Source organism: Chrysemys picta, chromosome 7 (assembly GCF_011386835.1).
Source record: "Chrysemys picta bellii isolate R12L10 chromosome 7, ASM1138683v2, whole genome shotgun sequence".
Classification (NCBI taxonomy): domain Eukaryota; kingdom Metazoa; phylum Chordata; order Testudines; family Emydidae; genus Chrysemys; species Chrysemys picta.
This window is the reverse complement of record NC_088797.1, coordinates 113,635,490-113,660,841: the sequence shown is the minus strand read 5'-3', so window position 1 is coordinate 113,660,841 and position 25,352 is coordinate 113,635,490. Positions and strand designations below refer to the sequence as shown.

The 25,352-nt window shown below is 39.6% G+C and overlaps 1 protein-coding gene across 2 annotated transcripts in view; it reads right to left on the bottom strand.

Moving 5' to 3' along the window:
- The window catches only part of RAB11FIP2 (RAB11 family interacting protein 2), a 47,396-nt gene that overhangs the window by 5,338 nt on the left and 16,706 nt on the right, over window positions 1–25,352 (bottom strand). For both annotated transcript variants that reach the window (XM_005284152.5, XM_065552388.1), the window contains exons 3-4: window positions 23,874–24,342; window positions 7,141–7,186 (exon numbers count right to left, since the gene is read on the bottom strand). In XM_005284152.5, coding sequence (XP_005284209.2) covers window positions 7,141–7,186; window positions 23,874–24,342 — 515 coding nt within the window. The remainder of the gene's footprint in view (window positions 1–7,140; window positions 7,187–23,873; window positions 24,343–25,352) is intronic.

Here is a 25,352-nt window from a genome sequence, read left to right as displayed (position 1 = left end):
AGATGGGTAAATTTAATTCCCATAATAAAAGCAATGTATAATCCAGGAAACTATAACCCTGAATGCCTTATTTTCTACTGGGGGGAAGAGAACATATAATTAAGAAAAGGATAATTAGCAAGAGTGGATTTATGAAAATAATAGCACTGTTAGACGTGTATAATAATTAGTTTAATCTAGTTCAGAGACTGGGACATTTAAAGATATAAAACATTTGATTAAGTAAAATAATCTAACCTCTCAAATCCTGAACCTTTCAGTTGAATATAAGGTGAAGTAATTCTTGCTTAGGAGATAATTTTTGTTTACATTTGAATCTTCTCATTAAAAATGATAAATCGGGCACAATCAGCAAGCACACTGAGTGGTAGATATATACAGAAGTAGCCTGCTTCACTCCTTTTCATTTCAACACAGCTCAATATTTATACTTTGGCATCCATCTCATCATTAAAATATGCAGGTGGCCAAAGTTTTCAAGTAAGGCTAATTAAAAGTGATGGTGTATTGCAAATCAGTTGGAATGCTACAAGTTAACCAACCTCTCTCCATCAATTGTTTTCTGTTAGTAACTCTTGGCACTATTAAACGTTTTAGGATTTCTGACTGATTCTGTAAGATTTAATTTCAGCTAAACCTCAGTATTTAGTCACTAACAGTTAATTTGCTTTCGTCAATTTATAACACTAAAAAATCATCATAGCAGATAATTTCTTCCACTTCATAAAAATACCTAAATTGGTGAAACTTACAAATCATTTAGTACCACATTTCCAATAATATGTACAGAATAGAAAGCATTTCCAATTCTTGGTCATTCATGTATCTTGCACATTTTCTTCCACCCTGAGGAAGGCAATGTTTCTGTTTACAGTACTAATACTTCATACATATCAGAAAAAAATATTACTAAAGCTTCCATGTCTAAAAATAAAGAGTTTGCTCAATTTTATATTTGGAAAACACCTAGATCCAGTATGCAATGATGTTTTTAACTATTAAATATTGTTTCCCAGAATGTTCTGTGTAATATGTATGTTTTAAGAAGTTTTCTTGCATTCTTTTTTCACAGGAATACCAAGCAGATATACAAGAAAATTCCAGCTAAAGAAAAATAAAGATTCAACTATATATCAGTATGTTTTTAATTAATTAAGGAAAGGACAATGCCAATAGTATGGGGATAACTCACATTTTGGTTTTAATTTTTCATTTGAATATTTAGGCAACACAGCATGTTAAAGGATTAAGGAATAATCTAATTTTTACTTTTCAAAAAGATTGCTACTAAAGATTTACTATGACATAATTATCTTATACAATTTACATTTTAGCAAAATATTTAAAGAAGGTGTTGTCCTGGTAACCAAATTTATTGGGGTACAAACTGACATCCACAGCAACTGAAGGAGAGTTACAGAGATAACATAAAGGCTAGGCATTCTCTGATCATCTCCCTATTGTTCTAATGAGGAATTTTGCTCTGGGAATATCATCTCAGCTGCTTTCACATCTTTTGTCCTACATGCTTCATCTCCCTTTCAGTTCTTAATTAGGCCTTAAAGAGCTCAGGCTGCCCTTTCAACTGGCTACTGCGCCTGTTTAAACACTGCTTTCAGAGACAGGTGTTGGCACCAGAGTAGAAGATATACAAACTTAATTGCTAAACACTACATCCAAGGGAAGAAAAAAATGTAACTTGGTGGAGGCCTATTATTGCAGAATCTAATATAAATTACTTCAAATATCTTAACAATTATCAGGAACATTAAAATTTTTCAAATAGTTTCATTCAAAAACTAAGGGGTATAAAGATAGTACCTTCTCCTTTTAATTATATCTTGCATTAAATGAACACCACCTTAGAATCCTGCAACTGACATTTAGGATATTTGGTATTCCAAAGAAACATCACAACATCAAGGATTTCTTTTATTACCTTTAAATCCTTTAAATAAAATAATTCACATTATTTTTCTTAATTCTAACGATGCTTTTACCAACAATAAATTACATGATTTGGGGTAGTACATTTACAAGCACATAGAAACTGTAATTAAGGTTACTTTACAGACAATAGCTGCTAAGTTAAATCAATTTTTTGATGTTGCTTTTTGTCAGAGATTAAGTAACTGCCTGGTAGAATTTAGTTTACTATCTGATCAAAGGCAGCCTTCATACATTCTGACATCTCCCACCAGTTTCTTACATTATGAAAACTTGGGCATTTATTATGAAACATCAAAAGTTATTGCAAGTCATTTACATACTACAGTAAAATACAAACAGTATAAAGTCCTATCTGTCTATACAACTTATTTTTTTAAGAGGGAAAACAAACCCACTTTTAAAGATCTGATCTCCTTATAAAACAAATTCTAGCAAGATTATATTTTCTTTTATACAAAGAAATTGCATAGTAAATGTGTGGAATTTTCTTCTTTTTTATTTCTTAGTACACACTATATTTTTGCTATTTCTAGGGCCAAACAACCATTCCAAAGAATAACTTCAAGTCTCTTTATTACAAGGCCTTATTGCTGCTCTTCATTTGTTATTTGTATTTCTAACCATATTTACTCATTTTCCTAAACCTGCGGATGACTTGCATTTTGATTAGCCCACTAAAAACTGTCCTTCATAAAGAATCATAGACTTTACAGATGGGAAAGACCTGTTAGGTCATCTAGTCCCGGGGTTCTCAAACTTCATTGCATCGTTCTCCCACTACGAGAAAGGTCACTTGGTCCTTTTCTCGTAGTGGGAGAACGATGTCACTCTGGCTCATGCCTCCTGGTACTGTCGGTGGCCGGTGATGTGCTCGATGTAGATGTCCCTGGACCATCGGATGGCATCTGAGACCATGAGGTGCCGCATGAGACGTGCGTAGCGTTGATCGATCCCGCAGGTCCGCAGCACACGCTTGTTGCAGGGGTCCCAGGCTCCCAGGCCGCCGACAATCAGGGCGTCCATCTGCACCTCATAGCCCTTCGCTCTCAGGGTGTCAGCCAGGGAGCATACTTTTCCAGTTTACGAGCTCGGGCTTCGCGAAATGCCGGTGTCCTGTTCTCAAAGGAGACCGTGACGTCGACGAGGATGATCTTTTTCTGGGCTTCATCGGTGACGACCACGTCAGGTCGTAGCTGGCTGTCGGTACCGGCGATGGTGCAATTCACGGAGATCTCCCCCCAGGCATGGCGTGATGGCTTTCACCAGGCGGTTCTGGATGGCGTTGTGGCGCAGCTGCCAGGCTCTGGAGTGGGGTTTGCAGCTGCACAGGATGTGGAGCAGGGTCTTGTTGGGGTAGCCACACTTCCTGCAACGCTTGTCTCGGTGGCGGATGGCTCCGTTGAGCGGGACGCAGTTGAGCCGGGCACGGTGGATGAACTGCCAGTCGGCGAAACGGGTGAAGCCGCCCCCGTCGAGGAAGTGGTTGCTGGCGTCCCACTTGCTGGTCAACTCAAAGGTTTTACCCTGGTCCGGTTTACGCTTCAGGGTTTCCACGTACAGCGAGCGGACAGCGGCCTTCAGAGTCCTCTCCAGCAAGCCCCTGGCCATCGAGGTAACGACGGTGTTGTCGTCGGACTGATCTGTGGCACCCGGATTCCCAGCTCCTGGTGCTCCTCGCACCACTCCCAGTGGCAGCCAATGCGCTTCCCCAGGCGACGCGTGGCGTTGCGAGTGCGGGACCACACTGAAGCGATGGCGTGCCCGTCCCATCCGAATTCCCCATCCAGGGAGCCGCTCAGGAAGGTGGCGATGTCTTGGTTCGAGGGGGCTCTGCCGATCCGCTTCTCTGTCGCATCACGCAGGGCGTTCGCCGCAACGTTCCTCACCATGGCGTCAGGACATGTCAGCAGGCGGAAGGCGTGGGTGATCACCACGATGTCACACAGGTCACCCATGCGGGGGACATTGGCACTGCCGTGCCTGTGGGCGATGTAGACCAGCTCGTTGCTGGCTCTCTGGGGAAGGAACAGCCACTTCTTCACCAGCTTCCGGATGATCTTGTCTGCCTTGTTGAGGGGCACCTTCGCCACGCGGATCCCCTTAGGGTGAACGAGATGCGTGGGATCAGGAAGGTGTTCAGGGCGTTTATCTTCTGCCACGGTGCCAGCAGGGAGGCATCAATCTTGGCGGCGTCCTGCAAGATCTCCTGGATGGAATCCTCGGGTGTCTGCCGGACACGGAACCCTGTTGGCGTGCCCAGGTGCTGGTATGCCTGCCCCTCTGCCCGGGGGATGACGGGCTCACCCTGGATCTGGAACCCCGTTGTCTGCACCGAGTCCCTTTTGCTGCCGTCAATGTGCAGAGTTGTGCACTTCTTCGCATTGAAGCGGAGCCCCATCCAGTCAGTAGCTCGGCTGGTGGCATCTAGCATACCTTGGAGGCTCTCTGGGTCATCCACGGTCAGGACCAGATCGTCCGTGTAGGCCAGAATGCTGAGTTTCTTGCCAGGCAGGTCGAAGCCGGTCGGGCCGCTGGAGATGGCTCGGATGAGTGGTTCCATGGCCAGGTTGAAGATGATGGGGTTAAGGGGGCATCCTTGTTTCACGTCTCGCCGTCCGTGGTGCGGATGGTGGTGGTGCAGTCCTTGTAGAGGTCCCGGAGGATGTGGATGAGGATTTCTGGCATCCCGAACTCTCCCAGGGTGGCAAAGATGTGATGGTGGGGTATGGACCCAAAGGCGTTGGTCAGGTCAAGCCATGCTACTGCGCACTGCCTCTTGGACCTCCTGGCCTCCTGGATGGCCGTCTGAAGGAGGAAGTTGTGCTCGTAGCATCCCTCGCAGGACATTAAACCCTTCTGCACTGACCTGACGGTGCCCCCGCACACTGACCAGTCTGTGATCCTTGCAGCGAGGCAGCTGGCATACAGCTTGTAGATGGTAGAGCAGAGGGAGATGGGCCTCCAGTTGCCGGGGTCGTCTCATTCGCCTTTTTTGTGGATGAGCACGGTCATGGACTTTTTCCAAGAGCGGGGAACGCGATGGAACTGCTTGCATTTGTTGAAGATGGCAGCGAGCACCAAGCAGCCGGGGTCTCGCTTCTTCACCAGGGGGTAGCAGATGCCATCTTTTCCAGGGGTGGTGGTTTTGGTCCTTGACAGCCTTGCCTGCACCTCCTGCAGGGAAAAAATCTCGCTCCAAGTCCTCTGTGAGGTCGATCCGGGGTAGCGGGGAAAGGCACTCTGGGCGTCGCAAGTTGGTCTGGGCCTCGTGATCAAACACATCCTTGAAGTAGGAGTAGAGCCTCTCGGGCTGGATGGCACAGTAGGAGGAGGTCCCGTCGAGGATCTCCCTCATGGCTTTCGTCCGGTTCATCCTGTTTAGTTTCTGAATACGGGATGCAGCCACCGGATCGTAGCGGTGGCCAACATCCCCTCTCCTGCCTTCTCTGGCGGTGTTGTTACGGCTCGGTGCAGGGAATCTGCGAGTGGCCCATGCGGTTTCCTGGGGTTCCCTCCTTCTGGCCGTAATTTCCGCAGACAGTTCTGCAGTCAGTCTGTCCATCAGGGTGTCGAAGTTCTCAAAGTCCTCAGCCTTTGCCAGCTCCTCCATCCAGGCGGATTGCCACGGAGTGGCGACCCTCGCTCGTGGCCGTCGCTCCTCCTGCTGCGTTGTCTCTGCAGGTTCAGGTGCTGCGGGGACGGTTTGCGGCCTTGTTGTCCCTCGGACTGTGGAGCGGTGTTCAGGTGGGTCTTGAGGCGGGGGTCCTGGTGTGGTGGGGAGGGCAGCTCTCGGTGTCTCCGAGGTAGCACTGGATCTTCCGGGAGGGAGTGGGGTTCTGGAAGCACCGGTGCAGGGCTTTGTTGGGGCGCAGTCGTGTTTGGAAGCGCTGGGGATGGTTCTGGTTCTTCTGCGGGCGGCATCCAGCTGGTGGGTCCTCGGTGAGGCATGGGGTTTTTGGCAGTCAGAGGCTCTTTGGGTAAACTTGGAGGAGGTGTTGGGTCTCCCAGGGGCGGGGTCTGGCTGTGGGATCTGGGGGCTACGGGAGGCTCCTCCGTTGGCTGGATCTCGCCATGCAGCCTGGGGGACAATGCTAGTTGCTCCTACGGCAGGGTGGCATGAGGTTACCTGTGGGGGAGCGCTGCAGCGTCTTGTGTCCATGTTGTCCCGGATGGTTTTTATGAGGTCGCTGAGGCATCTAGTGAGGTTGTTGACCTGAGAGGTGGCGGTGGTCCCCCTCACAGCAGGGTCCAACGTGGGGATTCTGGAGACGGGACTGGTCCTTTTGGTGGCATCGTCAGTCCTCGAGGCAGGGGTTACGCTTCCCTCAGTTGGCGATTGGTCCCCCCTTATCTGCTGTGACTCTGGGGATGCTGGCTGGGGTGCTGAAGCCAGATCATCAGTGGGGGTCAGGGTTGGAACCAGGAGGATGTCAGTGGGATTCACTTTCGCGGTCGTGGGGGGTCCCCTGCATGTGGCTTGATTAAACTTACATTTCTTTTGGGTCTCGAACGGGAGATTGCAGCGGCTACACCGGAAAGCAATCCGTTTGTTGTAGGTTTTACGAACGTGTTTGCTGAGGGCCGCAAGGGTCTGGACTCCATGGACGGGGAGACAGAAGGGGCAGAGGAGGAGACCTGTAGGGAGCGGGTACTGGAGGTAGATGCGGTCTTCTTCCCCTGCCTCACCCGCCGTGGGGTGGATCTCTGTTGTGCCTGCAGACTTGCCAGGTGATTCCTCTGGGTCTGGTAGAGAAGCTTGGGGAGATGAAGTCGCTCTTGGGGAGGGCGCTGGACTCACTGGCCATGTTGTCTCTTTGCCCAGAAGGGCAGCGTGTGGCATCGAGATCTTGGGCTCTGAAGTGCATTCCCCTTCGAGCGGCCCTCCTCCGGACAGCTGGGTGGTAAGTAGTTTTGGGGTCTGGGGTTGAGGAGATGGTTCTACACTATAACTTCAGCGGTTATTCCAAATACTCTGCAAATTGGGTCTCTAAGTCTCTTTTCAGTTCCTTTGAATTAACCCAGTCTCCGACCAGGAAAGAGACTTTCATTAAGAATTACTGGATAAAACAAGCAGGAAAGTTTTTAAAATTTTCATATTAGAAGTTAATAAAAACCGTGTTTAGTTATTTAGTCCATTTCAGGCACCAAGTACATGGAGAACTGATAGTTCTCCATTACACTGTCACTCACCCTTTTTTTCCTGAGGTCTTCAATGCTTGCAGGATTCATAGTAAAACTAGGGGAATAACAAAAAACAAAATATTATAGGTATGTACTCATCAACAAAAACCACTATTTTGTACCTAATGTCAACATTATTAAAATAGCTTATATGAAATGTGGAAACATTCACATAATTTCTTGACTTCAAATATGTTTAAGAAAGACACAAAATCAAAGATAATTTTCATAAAACAATATGTAAGCAATGTTTCTATAACCTGTAAATATATTAGAGTTAAAATCATAATATTATAATTATACTGACCATTAAACACAGAAATGAAGGATTTGGGAAGATGGTTCCAAATGGTAATTCAATAATTTGCCCTGCAGTAGCATACAAAATGCATTTTTTGGAACTTTATAATTTTAGATCAAGTTAAAACTCACATTTGCATTTTTTGAAATCATGTTTTCTACTCTAAACATTCATGAAATTGCTATAATTTTTCATTGAAAAATAGAAAAAAAGCCTTTTAAAGATTGTTGTTTTATTTTGTTTTTTGGTAAGTGATTCAACTGTTCAACTGATAGCCCTGGAAATTCAGGTTCTCTATGGACACAGACCAGGTAAACTTCAAATAATGAAAGTCACAGTTTGCACGTACTACACTGTCATTATGCTTCAACTCTGACCTGAGAAAGATCATCTCTATGGGTGAGATGCTAATACAATTTCAAATGTCCACTTGGTCATACATCTCTAGACTGAAATTGTCATTACAAAAGTACCAATTAGTGCCAGTTTCTCTGGTGTCTTTTTATTGGAGATTTGCTTTTCAGAAACTCAGTTGAAATCACTAGCTTATTTCATAGGTCGAAAAAACCATCTCACATTAACAATGCTTACTCTCTACCAGATCTAACATGGGGCAATTTTTTTTGTCCTTCCAGTTTTACGCTACTTGTCTAGCTTTTTTTCCCTCTCTCAACACTAGTTGCTGCTAGTTTTATTCTGATCCAATTCTTTTAGCTCTTCACCCCTCTTGCTCAATTTTCCAAAATCCCCATTAGTGAACTTCCCACAGAACTTCCTGCAGCCCATTGCTTTCATTTAGCACATGCCCCAAACTCCCCTACTCCCTGCAGCAGTCATAGACAAGAATTTTTGGTGATCCAACAGTGCACGCACATTTAGAATGCTTTGGTTACAATGTATTAATCAAAATTAAGTAAGTATTTAACATCGGACAGTATATACTGCATTTATCTGTTTTTATATGGATCAAACTAAAGGACAAGGTACAAATATAAACAGCAACTTGCTTTAAAAGAAGCATAATAAGATCAATAAATAACCACTCAAACGTATTAAATTATTCACATATAAAAACATAGCTATTTAAAAATTTTCCCAAATTAACTGAGACAATAGACTGCTGATATGGATAATACTAAAGTTGCCATTGTCAAAGTGGCAGGCACGCATGTATATAATTTTCTAAATATATTTGCATTTTCAGAACCAATGCATCTGTGTCCTTTTATACTTGTTAAAAATGATTACTGAAATAACATTTACTCTCCGGAAAATGGGTTCCGATTCTGGATTATGGTAATAAATTACGTTTATTTGACAGCATTATTTTTAGTCCCTATATTATATAGATCACAAAATCTACAATTTGGTATGACTGTAAGGGTTATACACAGCCCAAGAGCACACATGTACTGAAAGTGCTGAGGCTGAAGCTTGCAGGCAGTTTTTGAAAAAGGGCCCTTCTCAATACTTGCTTACATGTAACCTGTATCAAACCATTCTGATCAATCCAAAACCTTCTTGGCTCATGAGTAATGAATTCACCTTTAATTTTTAAAAGGAATAAGAAAAAAAAAATCTCAATAGCCTAGTACTCATGAATACATTAAACAAGCTGGTGCATGAAGAAGGAAAATTAAATTTGGTAATGAAACATTTCAATTTCAGGCTACTGAAAGGTGATTACAAGCATCTGAAAGAACAATTTTAAAGTTACGAAAACACTGTACAGCATTTTTAGTTTTAACGTAAAAAAAATTAACCTAAAATAATTAATGGCTATTTTGTTGCTCTCCATTGCTTCCTTTGCTAAACCTATAAACCTCTGATCATATATGTAGATGATATGGAAGAGTGGAATGGGTATATTTTATATATAGGCTTGGAAGGATTAGATTTGTATTGGTAAATGTTGGTAAATGTCAATTTCACTATACACACACAGTGGAAGAAGTATTTCCATCTATAATAACAGAAATTCACAGCTAGACAAAGTAAGAAAAAATGCTGCTTGAAAACTTGGAGTTTGATTAAGATTTACTTTGTATATTTTGACAGTTGAGGTTGACAACCTGTGTTTTAATAGTTATAAAGTTTCAACTTTTTGAATCTCAGTATCAACTGTCATTAAATAATTATTGTCTATTGCCCTCCCCTCATAATTTCCTGCAATGGTGAAAATTAAAATTGATACAAAATGAAAAAACTGTTTAAAAAGTGATATAATACATCCAAATTATATTTAAAAAAAAACCACTGAATTCTCTCAAGCCTATTTATGTAGCAAGTATTTTGCAATTATACAGCAATTACAGGCCAAATGAGCTCTAGGAAAGTTTGATCTTTGGTTTATACTGAAGCCCAGTGAATCAACTGCAATACTGAGAATATTACATAAAGATTGGATTACATGAACAGTCACAATTGTGAGGGAAAAGGTGTCTGCGAAATCAAGTTCTGGTTAATTTCTATTATACCTGTTTGTACAGTGATCTGAGGCATTCTGTCCTGTTCACTAGAGAACAGTTTTGAATGAGGGGCCTCTTTCATCAGGTATTGTCTACAAATCTAAAGGCAGGAACCCTCCCACAAGGTCTGCCTTTTAGTCTCACACTGATGTGTCAAACACATGATGAACTTACTCATTCATGGGTGCCTTTTGTGATCTGTTCTGAGGACAAAAAAATGAGTTAACTGAACTGGATCAAATTAGCTTGGTGAAAACCAAGAATGTCTTTATTTAACGAAGTGTGGCGTTAATTTGGGATACCTTTCTTTTGGGACTGTTTCCTCATGTCAGACAAGATACAGAATAATACAATGACTGCTCAACTGAGTTTCTGAAAGGTTAAGGAAGCAAGATCTTTTATAGCACTGAACCACTTAAACGTTCCTGTAAAACAAGTTCTGAGATACTCTTCCATAATAGCAGATAAAGAAGAGTGGGTAACAGTCACTGTACATGAAATCTGTATTTTGAAATTAGAAATGTAAACTATTAGGAGTACTGACTTTTTTAAAACTGAAAAATGTGCACACTTACTATGACACTGTGGGCATCTTAATTCCATCTACAAAATTAGCAAGTGTTATGTTTGGTACGCAGTTAGCTGCAATTGCACACAAATATGATTACAAATGAAACACACACTATTCAAGTTTTAAGACATAAGTGGGAAATATTCTCCTTCCGAATGAAGCAGGAAGAAACAGGTGCTCTGAAACCTTGTAATTTTTTTTTTTTTTTAAATGAGAAGGTCTAACTAACTAACTTGGGAGCTCCATGGTCTCGTTGAGCCTGGTTTCCTGCCAGCTCTTCCAACCTGAGGTGAGCCTGAGCAGTTCCAGACTCTCGCAGCTGTACTCATAACTCACGGACTGAGAACACTAGAATATCTTTAAAATTGCAAATATAGGTTTTTCTGCATGTGTTGTGTATTTGAAGTTACTGGGGTCTTTTTGTTTCTTTTGTTTCATAATGCCACACCCTTAACTTTAATGTATTATTGTATTTGACTACAATTATGTAAAAACAAACAAAATGACATACTCCTTTACACTCTCTCTCTCTCTATATATATATATACACACACACACACACACACACACACACACACACACTGTATTGATCATAAGCCTTTCCATCTCTTCAGGAAAATTCTTAACTACACAAGGCCATTCGGATTTTTTAATTGCAGTCACCAATGTAACCAATACAACAACATGTTTCTATATAATATGTATATCTGTCTGATGAAAGAACAAAGTATATTAGATTTGCTGTTCTTCTAATGGTAGCAGTACACAACAAAGCCAAAATAGTTAAGGTCCTATCCTTATTTTTCCCAGGGTTTGATAAATTGGCAGTGAAGTTTTTCTGTGGAAACATGACAAAAATATGTTCACAGCTTGGAAGCATTTTTTCTGTTTGTTTTTAACGTGTGGTTCCACTGTCAAAAGTGACTGTAAAAATTAGCATTGTGGTATTTTATATTTATTGTTTCTCATTTACTTCAAAACTAAATTTGCTCAGTTTACAAGTCAAAAGATGTGTCTTTTCTAATTAAACAACTCTGCCAACTCATCTTGGGAACCAAAAGTCAAATTGGTTCTTTCTGGCTCACAAGTCACCATCCTCAAAACAAAACTGTGTTGTGTGTATGCACGGTTACTATTTCACAAAATGCATTTTGTACGTATTGGCTATTAGAAAGGCATTCCGCTGCTCACATGCAAAGTAAAAATCAATTTTAATACGATTTTGCAGCTCCACAAACAACCATTCCAGAAGGCAGGGTACTATTGCTCAGTCACCGCATGCATGATCCGAATGTAAATTATCTATTAAGTTTAGTAGGAATAGTATGTAAAGTGTAATGTAAAATTGCCATTATAATCCAAAATGACTAAAATATTAAAATAAGCTTCATTAAGATGACATTGGGCCCAAAGACACCTAAGAAAAAGAGAGATAATTGGTAGATCAACTGACTTCTGCTGCTACTAAACAGTGCTTATTTATTCCTCTGTTGTTTTTTGGCACCTTGATCCATGTAGCTGCTTTAACTCCCATCCTGTGTGGTAAAATAACCTCCACCTCTTCTTTCAAATCCCTCTTGTGTAATACACTACTCCTATGAAGTGTTTTCAATGATAATCCACCCAACAATCTGCCACAAACATGGTACCTCCACCTTAAGACCTAATCTACACTTAAGTTTTTCTAGTAGAACTGTTAGTAAGGGATGATTTTTTTTAAATTAGCTTAGTTATGCCAGTAAAAGCTCTAGTGTAGACACAGTTATACTAGAATAAGGTGCTTTACACCAGTAATGCTTATTGTGCTTCATTAACCAGAATAAAATATACCAGCATAAATATTTTTATACTGGTATAATGGCATCTTCACTAGGATTTTGTTGGGGGTTTTTTTTGCCACTTTAAGTATGTCAGCATAGTTAAAGTGGAAAAGTTTTTAACTGTAGACAAGGCTTTAGTATGTGTGTGTCAGAATGGTGTTATTCCAATTAATTTTTTATGGGATTATTTGTGAGAGTAAAGTTTGGCTATGTCTACACTGCACTTTTGTTGGTAAAACTTTTGGTTGGGGTGTGGAAAAAAACAAAAACAAACAAAAAAAACCCCACACCCCAACCATCAAAAGTTTTACTGATGAAAAGCGCTGGTGAGGACAGCGCTTTGTTGGCAAAAGACGCTCTCCCGCCGACAAAGCTACCGCCCCTTGTTGGGGGTGGTTTTATTTTGTTGGCAGGAGAGCTCTCTCCTGCCGACAAAGAGCGGCTATACCGCGTACCTTACAGCAGCACGGCTGTAGTGGCACAGCTGTGCCACTGTAATGTGCGCAGTGTAGATATAACCTTAGACATATACGTAAGTGTTTGCAGGATTAGTATCTTAGAACGCAAGAACTTTGAGGCAGGGGCCACATTTTTCTCTATGAATGTATAATGCAAAGCATTCTGATGACACTCAAATGAGAAAAAATGATTAAGTGTTTTTTCCTAGGGGTGAGAGATCACAATTAATAAAAGGGGAAAAGTACAAAAGATTGTTAAAACACAATAAGGGCTTTGCTTTCATCATCAAAGCAACAAAATATTGTGATGTTTGAAATGGTTGTCACTGCCCTGAGCTGTGCAAACTTCTGATGTAGAAGGAGTTTCAGACGAGTCCTACATGCTACATGTACAGTATTTAAGCACAATGGTGAGAAACAGACACTTAATCCACAGAACATTAAGGAAGCTCTTGTTCCTATTTTGTCCATTACCCTAAAGGAATCAAGGCATTTCACACCCCTTCCATGACTCCAGATTGCCAGAACCATGTCCAACAACTGCACACACTGCCTACAGCATGCTCTCGTCCCAATTTTCCACTGCTAGCCATATTGTCAGACTCTACACCCAGGTCCCATGCTGGCTTCCTTGAATGTTCCATGCCTGGTCTCTCAATGCAAACACCCCTTTATCAGTTCTACTCTCCAGAAGAGAGGTCATGACTTAGCACAAGGGAAGTAAATCATGTCAGCAGAACAGGCCACTGAGGAGAGCAAAATCAGCTGCCATGAAATGGTGCAGGAAGAGACATATTCCAATCAAAAGACCTGTCCAACATCCAAATGCCAGAAACCCAAGCTCCCTCCTGAGCACAGAAAATTCTACCTAGCATAGTAATTAGCCAATTCCGCCATGTCACTCACCTGGGAATCAGCTAGCTTCCTAAGGGTTAGATTATTTATATCTGTTATTTTTATCGGGTTAATTCAGAACCTTTATTTTACTGCAACTATTTTTTTAGAATCTAAATTTTATTAAATAGTAAAACCTGTTTGAATTTCCTGGCTTTTATTACTTTGACTTCAACTTTAACTTATTTGAAGTCACAGTTGAAACTCCCCTTAACTCCTGTCACAATGAAAAAAAGTGACTAGAAAAAAAAATGATATAAGTTAAGACAGACAGACTTACCATAGTTATGATTTTATTGGTTGTCTTGGTTTGCATCACGACCATAAAAATATATTATTTTATACTTAATTTATCATGTGTGTATGATTTTTCCACCAGTTAAATACATTTATTTAATCACATAAAATACCTAATTTTCCTTCCAATACAGCCACCTGGAAAGAGTTAGTAAGTTTGGTGGTTGTACATTACTTGAATAGTCCTTTCTAAGTTGCTCTGATCAGTTTTATGAGACTTATGTTCTTGAAGATTTATGATGGTAAACAAATAAAACATTAGATGTATTGGCTGTTTAAATACTTGGTTTCTAAATATCTAGAGATTAAAGCAATGTTTTTAAAAAACTGCTATACAACTAATTTCAAAATATTACAGCTGGAGCAGTTTACTTTAGCACTGTAATGAGTATGCGGCAAACACTTCTAACATACTGTATGTAAATCATATTTCCCCTAAGGAGCAAGAGCTTTTTAGATACTCATCTTTCACTATTCAGATTAATTATACAATCACTACTGTGTGTAACTTTTCAGTATAAAAGTATGTATTTACATTAGTCTACTATTCAAAGTATTAAAATCTTCTTGGTTAATGTAATATCAACACAGCTCAGTGAGTGCTTTCATTGTATGTTATACAATGCCCATTTTACAGGTAATTTGCAAGTTACAAAAAAGTAAAAAGAAGTGCATCTGAAGAAGTGAGGTTCTTACCCATGAAAGCTTATGCTCCCAATACTTCTGTTAGTCTTAAAGGTGCCACAGGACCCTCTGTCACTCTTATCCAAAATCTTTGGACTGTGGAATGTTTTTTTACTCAGAAGCGACGCACCTTTCAGATTTCTTTCTTTTCTCTTTTTTTAAAATAAGTTTCATGAACTTGAAATTAACTGTAAATTTATTTTCATGAAAATATACATGAATATAATCCTACTACCAACATACGATAGGGGGAAAAAAAAAGGAATAGATGCAGATGATATAGTTAATGACACTAACTTTCCTTCAAATATTACCAGCCATAGCAGGCTAGTAATGCAGACATCACTTCTTAGGGAGAATTACAGTGCAATATGGCACCTATGGAAGGATGAATTGGGCACATTATTGCGGTCTACTTCCCAATGAGTTTCTGGTGAACCATGTTTTGGGATTGACTGCTATATAAATTGTCCTGCCACAAAGCAATCATCCAGGGCCTTCTGGAGTTTGTGCAAAAATAATACCAGGAATTTTTGTGGTTGCCAACCTTCTATTTTGTTAATATTTCTATGAATTTGCATGCTAAGGAGTTAAGAAAATAGTTAATAACATATCTTGGATGGAAGACACTTTTTGTTGCATCTCATCCTCCATCTATATGTTTTTTATATGGCCCCAGATTTTACAATAAGCTACGCATGAGCAGACTCTTGCATTCTTATGGAACTCCATTAAAGTCAGTGTGAGGCTCCCTGAGGATTCAAGGAGTCTTGTACACAGAGCTCATTGCAGAATTGGGGCCTTAGACTGTAAACCCTTCAAGGCAGGAACCTTTTCCTCATATTTGAAGAGCACTTACTATACAACTGATTTAGGGTATATCTACACAGGCGATGTTAAGTGCTGCAGCAGCAGCGCTTTAACATGGCTGTGTAGTCATGGCTCCAGCGCTGGGAGAGCTCTGGAGCTCTCTCCCAGCACGCTGTAATAAGAGGAGGAATAGTCCACGAGAGGAATAGCTACCAGCGCTGGAGCCAAGACTGTCTACACTGCCACTTTGCAGTGCTGAAACTTGCATCGCTCAGGAGTGTGTTTTTCACACCCCTGAGTGAAGAAAGTTTCAGCGCTTTAAATAGCAGTGTAGTCAAGGCTTAAGTGCTATACCAATCATGTTAATAATAAAACTTTATATTTACATAGAAATTTTCATGCAGAGGACCCAAAGAACTTTGCAAAACTTAGACCACACGTCACCCTCTCAATGAGGGTTAGACTAATTTTAAAGGTTGGTGAACTGTGGAAAAGTGGTTGTGACTTGTCCTGAGTCACATAATAAATATTCTCCACAGATTGGATAACGGAACCTAGACTCTTTGGTGTTCTAACCAATAAACCACAAATGTTCTCAGATATTGGACTTAATCTGATCCATTGTACTAAACAACTGTCAGCTGTTAAATTGAGTTTCTATCACAACTAACAGCCTGCCTATTCATGTATAAAAGAAAAAAGAGTGGCTGCTGAATAGAGGCAGAGAGAAAAACAGACTGAAGTGGAAGTGAAATATAGGCCAAGAACTTTTCTTAGTAACTTAGAAAACTCCAAGTAAATACTTTTTAGGGATTAATATTAATGCAAACTGCAATAATACTTCTTTTAAAAGAAGTACAATGTATGTGATTTGAAATTACATTTTTTCTTTTGAAAAAGTGCAACCATGAAATACAATTATTTTTAACACCTTACTGGAGATGGCTTTGTTATATTTATAAACAAAAGGTAAAGGACATAATTCTCCACGTGTGCAAAGAAAATAAAAAGTAGGTGTAAAATGCCAATTGAGAATGGTAGCTTTACTCCTACTTTGCACATGTGTAAATTGCTGCAGAAGTTACATGGCAGTGAAGAATCAGTTCTACAGTGGGTTGAAGGCAGATCCGAGATGCATAATGGGGCTGACAGTGCTGAAAGAAGAACAAGTGTGGTATGCCATGCACAGGGGCCCTGCTGGGATGATGGCTTAAACTCTCTCAGGCCTGGTCTACACTAAAAAGTTAGGTCAAGCCAGCTATGTCACACCTCTGAGCAATGTAGTTAAGTCAACCTAACCTTTGGGGTATACAATGCTAGTTTAAAGGAAAAATTCTTCTGCTGACCTAGTTATCACCTCTTGGGAAGGTGGATTACCTATACCAATGGGAGAACCTTTGGCATAGGTAGTTTCTATACCAGGGATCTCAAACTCAAATGACCACTCCAGGGTGGCAGCATCTCACTGAAGAGAGAGGCTCAGGACTAGGGCAGAAGGGCAGGGGAAGGGCAGCCTACCCTGGCCCTAGTGAAGAGGGACACTAGGACCTGCCGGAAGCCGGCAGCCTGCAGAGCGGAGCCGATTCAAGGTGTGCTGCAGGCTTCAGGGCAGTGAGGAGGCAGCAAGTGGATGCCGGGAGACACTCTGGGGGGGTGGGGGGAGGGCGCATGGGGGTGGCAGGTGCCCCAAACATTGGGGAGCAGCGCACAGGGAGCTTAATGGGCGCAGAAAATAACTCGGGGGGTGGGGGTGAGGGGAGTTTGGCGGCGACAGGAAGTAACGGGGGTGTGTGTGGGGAGTTCCACGGGCTGCAGGGAAGAGCTCCGTGGGCCGCGTGTTTGAGACCCCTGGTCTATCTTGAAGCACTGCAGTGGTGCAGCTGCACCGCTGTACTTTTTAAGGGTAGACAAGCCCTTAGAGGCAGTTTCAAATATAAGTACCTTGAAATAAGTTAACTTGCACTTTGAATACAACCACTAGATGTAAGCACCACTATCTCCAGATTACTACAGTATTAATCATGCAAGTGCAATCACTGAATAATTGCACAGGGATTAAAAAACTATTTGAACCTCAAATATAAAGCTGCAGTGATTCTGTACTATATGCCAGACTGACTTATTACAGTTTCTATAAGCAAAATTGGCTAATGACAATAACCTTACATAAAAAGGGAATATTTCTAAGCATTTAAATATTTTTCTTTTTATTAGGCATTTTTATACCAAGCGAAGACATCAAGTTTTGAACAGATGGTGCTCTAGCTAAATGATTAATGATGTTTCATCCTCAAGCGATGTACTATGGAGCATTCAGGTCACTCTAGTTTAGGTTGTGTAAGCACTTAAATTATAAGGCACAAATTCAGGGATCTACAACTCAGCTGGAAAAATTCACTCCAGATTGAAATTAGGTATTTAAAGTCTCAAGTTCAAGAACTATTTCTGAGGACTTAAGAACCAGCTCTATTATTAATTTGTTTTTACATCAGTGAGAAAAAAAAGAGAAGTTTATCAGTTTTAGATTCTTTGTGCATTGGTTTAAATTAAAAAAACAACTTCACTTGAATAAATGAAATTTGAGAAAATAATCTAAAGCAATTACAATTTTTTAAAGACTTGACTAGCCAATGCATTCTGCTTTGAGTGGAGCCTACTATATATGCGCAGGAACTGAATTTCAAAGGATTTTATATGCCTTAATATGCATTTACAAGACTGTAAAAGCTTGTAAAAATCTTGTAATTATTTAGTAGCATGAACTTTAAGCACCATCAGTATTTATAAGATAGGTATTCTAATCAGAGATATCTGATTCGTTTACTCAAGTCAAGACCAAATCATTGTTCCAATCCAGCATATATAGTGACCCAATCATTGAAGAGTTGCTTTGTGATGGCCTGGGGGTTGGTGGTTTCAGCCCTGTTCAGAGTTCATTCATGTTCACATCACAAAACCTCAAATCACAGCTGGTAGGTTTAGCTCAAATGTCAAGACAGAGACATGATGGAGATGTAACTACTTTCTCACCACAAGGGATGATCCTTCCAGATCAGAGATTAAGCACATTGGCAGGGTGGGAATCCTGTACTGCTCCTGCAAGGACTGTACTTGTTCTGTGCTTCAGAAAAAGGTAAGACTGGTGCCTTACATACTGAATTCACAGTTCATATTAAAATTCTATAATATAATACACTGACTCATTCTATCATTTTCATAATATTCTCAATAGGTTAGGAGATCAAACTGGTAATCTCATTTAACTAGAAATATGGCAATTTAGCTATAATCTCATGAATACCAGCAGAGGAAAGTGAAGAAAATAAATAAAAAGTCATCCAAGTTAAAGTTAATACAGTAACAATGTATGCAGCTGCTAACAGAGAAGAAATTTTAAAAATTCAGGAAAAAGAAATAAAACTTCAGAACAGTGTAGCCTACACACCTATGCTTTGTGAATGATTGAGGAAAGACAAATACGTTAAGCGAGACTTCATTACCGCAGCAGGCACAATAATGGGTTTTCTGGAAGCAGGATCTCCTAAACAAAGTGCAGGAAGGAAAGTAGCTAAGAAGGGAGATGCATTGTAACCTTTAAAAGGAATAAGCAACATTGCACTCCTTTGCACCTTTCCTGTAATGGGCTCTGTGTGCAAGAGCAGGCGTCCACGCACATGGAGCTTATTGCAGAAAGAGAGCCCTAGTGCATCATGCTTAAAGGCGAAATTGAGAAGTAACAGTGACACATACTAAACTTTAATGAAATTTTAAAGCCTGAAAATATACTATGTGCTGCTCTTTGTCCTCAGTTCAGTATGTTCTGGTCCCTTTGATGCTCTCAAAATTCCTGTAATTTTTGTGCCATCTGATTCTCAAATGTTACTTTCTGTGAAATAGCATCTGAAAATGAAGAGATGGCAAGAGCTGTTTGGTGAGAATACAGTGATGAGAGCTCAGGAAGACAGGAGCAATGCAAAAATCTATGTTATTTCAGACTTTCATAATTAATTGAAGTATTTCTAAAGAGAAAGTAATCATCATCATCATTACTAACAGCAGACACCCAGCAACAGCCAGGGCTGACTGTTAAGCATAATGAGCATGCACAACCATTGAGATTCACTGAAGGGACAAACACTGTCAAATCTGGGAATGGTTCTCAAAACAAGAAAGATAAACAAAACAGATGGAGATTATTAAATACAACCCTTTTTTTTTTTAAATGCACCTTTTAGGTGTGTTTGAAGTAGCAAAAGAATACTTAAAAACACAATAAATTTTCACTATAGATGACAGGATAGAAGGAACGCAGGTTTTATTTGTATTTGTTATTATGATATATATTCAAATAGATTTCAATTTCTATAAGAATTTTGTAAGTATTTCTTTGAATGCAATTAATGTAAAGATGTTAATATTACAGTATTAATGTAATACACAAAAGAGGTGACAAAGTTAGTATGGGAATAACACCTATATTTTAAGCACCATACATTTTCTTTTGGAATCAACACAAATAGTCCGTAAATTTCCACCCCTCCATATGCTATTGTGACCTTTCCACATCAACAGTCTTTGACCAAATTGATAGTATTTTTATTCCAAAACTGTGTGGATGGCCAACAGATTGGTATATCTAAATGCATGTACAAAGAATCCTATTGAGATCTGAATACTCCCTCCTTCTCGACTTCTATATTTCCCTTCCTCTTTCCTTGAAATACACTATAGAAGAATTTTATAAGAAACCAGAAATCAAGAAAGTAACCAAATTTTCTCTTATTTTTTCTGAGTGGTTTGATCAGAACTCATATGTGAGTAGAGAAAGCTCTTCTTATTTTACTATATATGTATTTAACTCAATCTAAGTCTGCTCAGCTTCTGGAACATCTAGTTCACAGAAGGTTTATTTAGTTGTTCAGCTGACTTTTCTCTAAAATAGACAATGATTATAGATACATGCCACTTAGTAATAATTCCTCTCATGCCGCCTTAGAATGTTTCCTTTTGGGGTGCTACATCCATTTGATAGTCTGTAAAGAAATTTCAATCTCAACTAGCTCCTGAACTGTTTAAGTGTAGAATTACCATTATAAGACTACTGTGTCATGGAAATATAACCTAAAGAGTTATTTTTAAACGATTCTTAGAAAGCTCACAGACATCTATCAATTCACTTTCCTAAATCTGCCATTTGATCATACTAGTAACAACCTGTCAGCTTTAACTATTGGACTATTTGTTACCCTGTGTCCAGTACCCAGAAGCTCATTAATTACCTAAACTCTTTCTGTAGGTCTTGTTAATTACCCGTCTCCTGTCTCAGAGGACCTTGTTAATAACTTGTACAATCTCTCTAAAGAGGTCCTAACAACACATTAGAATTAAAGATGCTTTTCTTTTAGCACCTGTCAAGTGGTGTAAATTGAGAAATTTTCACATCAGTTTATTAGCCCACTGTAGTGTATTTTTTTTTAAACAAACAATTTTAGAGAAATGATGCACAAAGGTTTGGTCATTTTATGAAGGATTTTTATTTTTAAAAACAAATATCTATTTATTTAGGTGTGTTTAGTATAAAGACAACATGGCTGGTGTCCACAGATTATCCTCCTGAGAGCTCTATCAATTAATGGGAGCAATTACAATAATGAATGCAATATAATATATAGGGCAAAAGTTTCAAAGCAGTGGATTAGGAGTTATGAAGACAAATCCCATTACTGCTAAAGGGTGACAAAGAATACTAGCATATATTGTAGGCTTAGTGACTTTTCATTGGCTGCATGGTCTAAATGCCTTGGAACTAATGGATTTATAAACATTTACAAAAGGTGCGTTTTCTTTTACTGTACGGCCATAACAGATTTCAAACATCAAGAAGTTAGCACAAAAGTCTCTAATGCACATTTACATCAGACAATAAAAAAGAAAATAACCCTTACCATTTACATAATTCTTTACATCTTCAAAGCCCTTAATCAATTCTAATATCATCCTCACAAAATTTTTAAGGGGTACAGAAGCATCATCCCTATTTTACAAATAAGGAAACTGAAGCAGAAAGATTAAATGACTTGCTCAAGGGGACAGAAGGAGCTCTTGCCTGAGCTGAGATTATCAGAAATTATGAGTTCCTATATCTCCATATTTCCAACATCTCTTACTCTTGATTTTATTGTAATTCTCTAACAGAAGGTTAACCCTCATTAAGCTTACCAGAACAATGAAAATGAAATCCTGCTTTCCCAAGGGCTACTGCATCCATTTAACTGTTGGGAACAAATAGGTGCTGTAAGCAAACTACTAACATCTCTCCCCACTTCTGAAGTAGCAAACACAATTACTTTTTATTTTTATAATGTATTGTGTTATAATAGCAAGGATGATCAATAAGGTGGGCAATTAATGGATTGGCTAGGTGATGAACAAAAGCCTCCTTCCAGGAACTCATCTAGCCAACAATTAACTATACTACCAGGAAATGCCATTCCTCAAATTATTATTGTTTAATCAAAAAATGCCAAACTAAATTAATTAGGATTAACTTGGGGTCTGATATAAAGCTCACTGAAGTCAATAGAAAGACTCACATTAGCTTCAAGAAACATGGTAGGCTCACCAAGAGTTCATATATGTGTGTGTGGAAGTTAGCCACCTAATTACCTTTGAGTATGTATGCTCCAGGTATCTTTGATAATAAATCAGACAAAAAATTTTAAAAAATTGCCAGTCTTTTTCAGATTCACTTGATCCAGACAAAAAACCCGTATCATCCCAATCTCCAGTCAGCTATGATCAATACCAAAACCAAAGCCACCACCTCAAACCTTAAGTCCCAGATTCAAAAAGCGATACACTTCCTTCAACATTAAAAGCTTAATGGTCAGCCATCCTGATGCCTGATAAATAGACCTTGTCCTACCAACATACATTCACAATAGTTTTACATTCTTCATATGGTCTCCATTTAGACTCTATAAATGACAAAGAATTTACATTTCAGCCTTGAGGTTCTATCAGATAATCTTCAGATACATGCTGCATGAGGCCAGGTATATGGTTTCTTTGTAATTTAAGCAAGACAAGTGCATTTGTCTATCATTTACATTACCTTGCCTTTTAAACCTTTAGTTGGGAAATGTACCCAGAGATTTCGGAGTGTACTAAGATGGGGAGAACTGGAGGAAGACTTCAGACTATAAACTGTTATTATGTAGTACCAAAATATGCTAGGTACTTTTCTGAGGAGTAAGGAAACAAGGTCCCTTCCATAAAGAGGTTAAAATATGGAGAATGAGGAAAATAGAAATTAAGCAAAAAGCAGCTGAAAAATCTAAATTCTCAATATGTACATTTTATCCGAATATTGAACATGCATATATAAAAGCTCACTTTTTCAGTCTAATTTATGCTGTATCCATAAATGTGTACATTTAGACATTTCCTGCCATATCACTAACACCACATGTACACTAAACATTCTATTTTACTTACCTTCCAGTTAAAATTTGTAAAAGTAAAGTTAAATTGTGAAGTTATTACATATATAAGTTCCATAAGTAAAAGTTTCTAATTCAAAGGAAAATACTATTTGCACAAAATATATGTCAACACAGGAAGAACACACAAAGATTTTGATATGACTATAATATTGGAATGTGTAAAAAGTAAAATATTTCATTTAAATCTATTGCATGATGGATATTTTCTTATAATATTTATCATACAGTAAAGATGACTAACTTTTATACTTTTGGCTTTGTGGAAATAATGGAATGAAACTTGTATTATAAATGCAGAAACCCAAGAGGCTTTGCAGTGTTTTACTAAAAGTTTATGTACATATACAATCAAGACTATTTTTCTCAGAATGACTCCAATTTTAAAAAGATGCAGAATGAGTGGCTAAGAATCCCTATTAAATGGGCACTGTGATGTGTAATGTGACCATAAAATAGGGGAAGCAGGAGTTATTCTAGATGCAGGTTGCAATTGCCATTACAAGATTAACATTTATCAATACTTGCACTCTGCATCTGAAATATTACAATACTTATACAGAGGTGTTGTAATAATTAGCGACTTCTAAAATGTGATCACTATTTAGATTTAGTAGTAAACAAGCTCCATCTAAAGCCAAGACTTTAAAGACAAACCCATGCTGAAGCATGAATAATGTCTTCAGAAACTCAAAACCAAACAGCACTCACAGCTCCTGTTAGCAATATACAATGTAACTTCAAAAAGATCCTTAGAAGTATACCACTGGAAAGGAAATGATCAAACTATATAAGAAATTCATCCTTTTTACTTACAAATGGATGAGCAGTGGTATAAACGTATATAATAAAAGCACAAAGATTATATACTTGAACACAACACATTTTCATTTATATAACATGCTCAAGATATCAGGTCTAAATAAGTAAAACCTACCTAGATGTCGGCAACATGCTTGTGGGCTTGAAGTTTGTTGTAAACGGATTACGTGAATCATACGGAGAGTTTTGATTATGACTTTCACCAAATGCACTAGGTGATTTCAAGTCAGTGGAACTGTCAGATCCTCCATTGCTAAGTTTATCCAACTTCTTATTATCTTTTTTTCCAGTCACTCTTTCAAAAAGGCTAACTTTCTCCTTTTTCTCTTTTTTAATTTCTTTTTTTATTTCAACAGGCTTGGAAAACAGACTTATGTTTTGGTCCCATGATGCAGGGCTTTCTTCAAATGGGTTTTTCTGTCTTGGCAGCGTTGCAAACTTTTGGGGCAATGAAGCACTCACATTTGTAAAGGGGTCATTTTGTGCTTCAGATGCTGATTCACGTTCATCAGCTGTGTTGTCAAGCTGGTTCATTTTAGAAGTATCAGCACTTAATGTCCTCCTATGTGGCGATTTCAGACTTCCTGCAAACAATTTTGTTGTTAGTATATAAGCAGTGAGACATTACCTCACACTTTATGACCAGAGGGAGAGCTAATGTTATTAAGGTTTAGAAGTTTTGCAATTGGTTCTAATTTCAAGAGAGAATTCTTTTTCTTTTTTTTTTTTTAAAAGCAAAGCTGTTATGGTCCCTAGTATGTGATTAAGGAATTTTTAAGGAATCCATATGCTCTTCAATAAGCACTTATTTTCTATCTCGGTGGTTTTCACGCTGCAGTCCGCGAGGGTACTCCAGAGGGGTCCGCGAATCATGTCCGAGGCCACTGGCCCCACTAATCAGCAGCATGCAAGAGGCACTGGGAGGGAGGAGGAATGGGGATGGGGGGCGCTCGAGGGAGGGAAGAGGAGGGGCAAAGGCAGGGAAGAGGTGGGGCAGGGGTGGGGTCTGGTGCTGAGCACCCTCGAGGAAAATTAGAAGCCGGCTTGGCGGTCTGTGAAAATTTTTAAATCAAAATGGGGATCCTCGGGTTGCTAAAGTTTGAGAACCGCTGATATGAAAATTGTACACACAAGGTGGTTGTGACTAGTTTGAAGTTGTAGAACAATACATTTTTGTCATTTTCTAAAAGAAATTTTGCACAACTAAAAGCATTTTTAATTCTTCATCTACATTAGAGTTACTTTGGTGCAGGGTCGGCTCCAGCATTTCTGCTGCCCCAAGCGCAAAAAAAAAAAGCCGCGATCGGCGGCGGCAGTTCAGCAGCAGGTCCTTCGCTCCTAGAGGGAGTGAGGGACCTGCCGCCCCCGAATTGCCGCAGGTGCCGCCCCTCTCCCTTGGCCGCCCCAAGCACCTGCTTGTTAAGCTGGTGCCTGGAGCCGGCCCTGCTTTGGTGACAGTTTCTGGACACTAAAAAACATGATCAGATTTATTTTTTTCTTAAACATTTCTGACCAGTTAGACCCTTTTTTGTATTGGATTGCTACATAAAATGTAATGTTATTACTGTATGCTTTAAACTTAGGAAAAAATGGG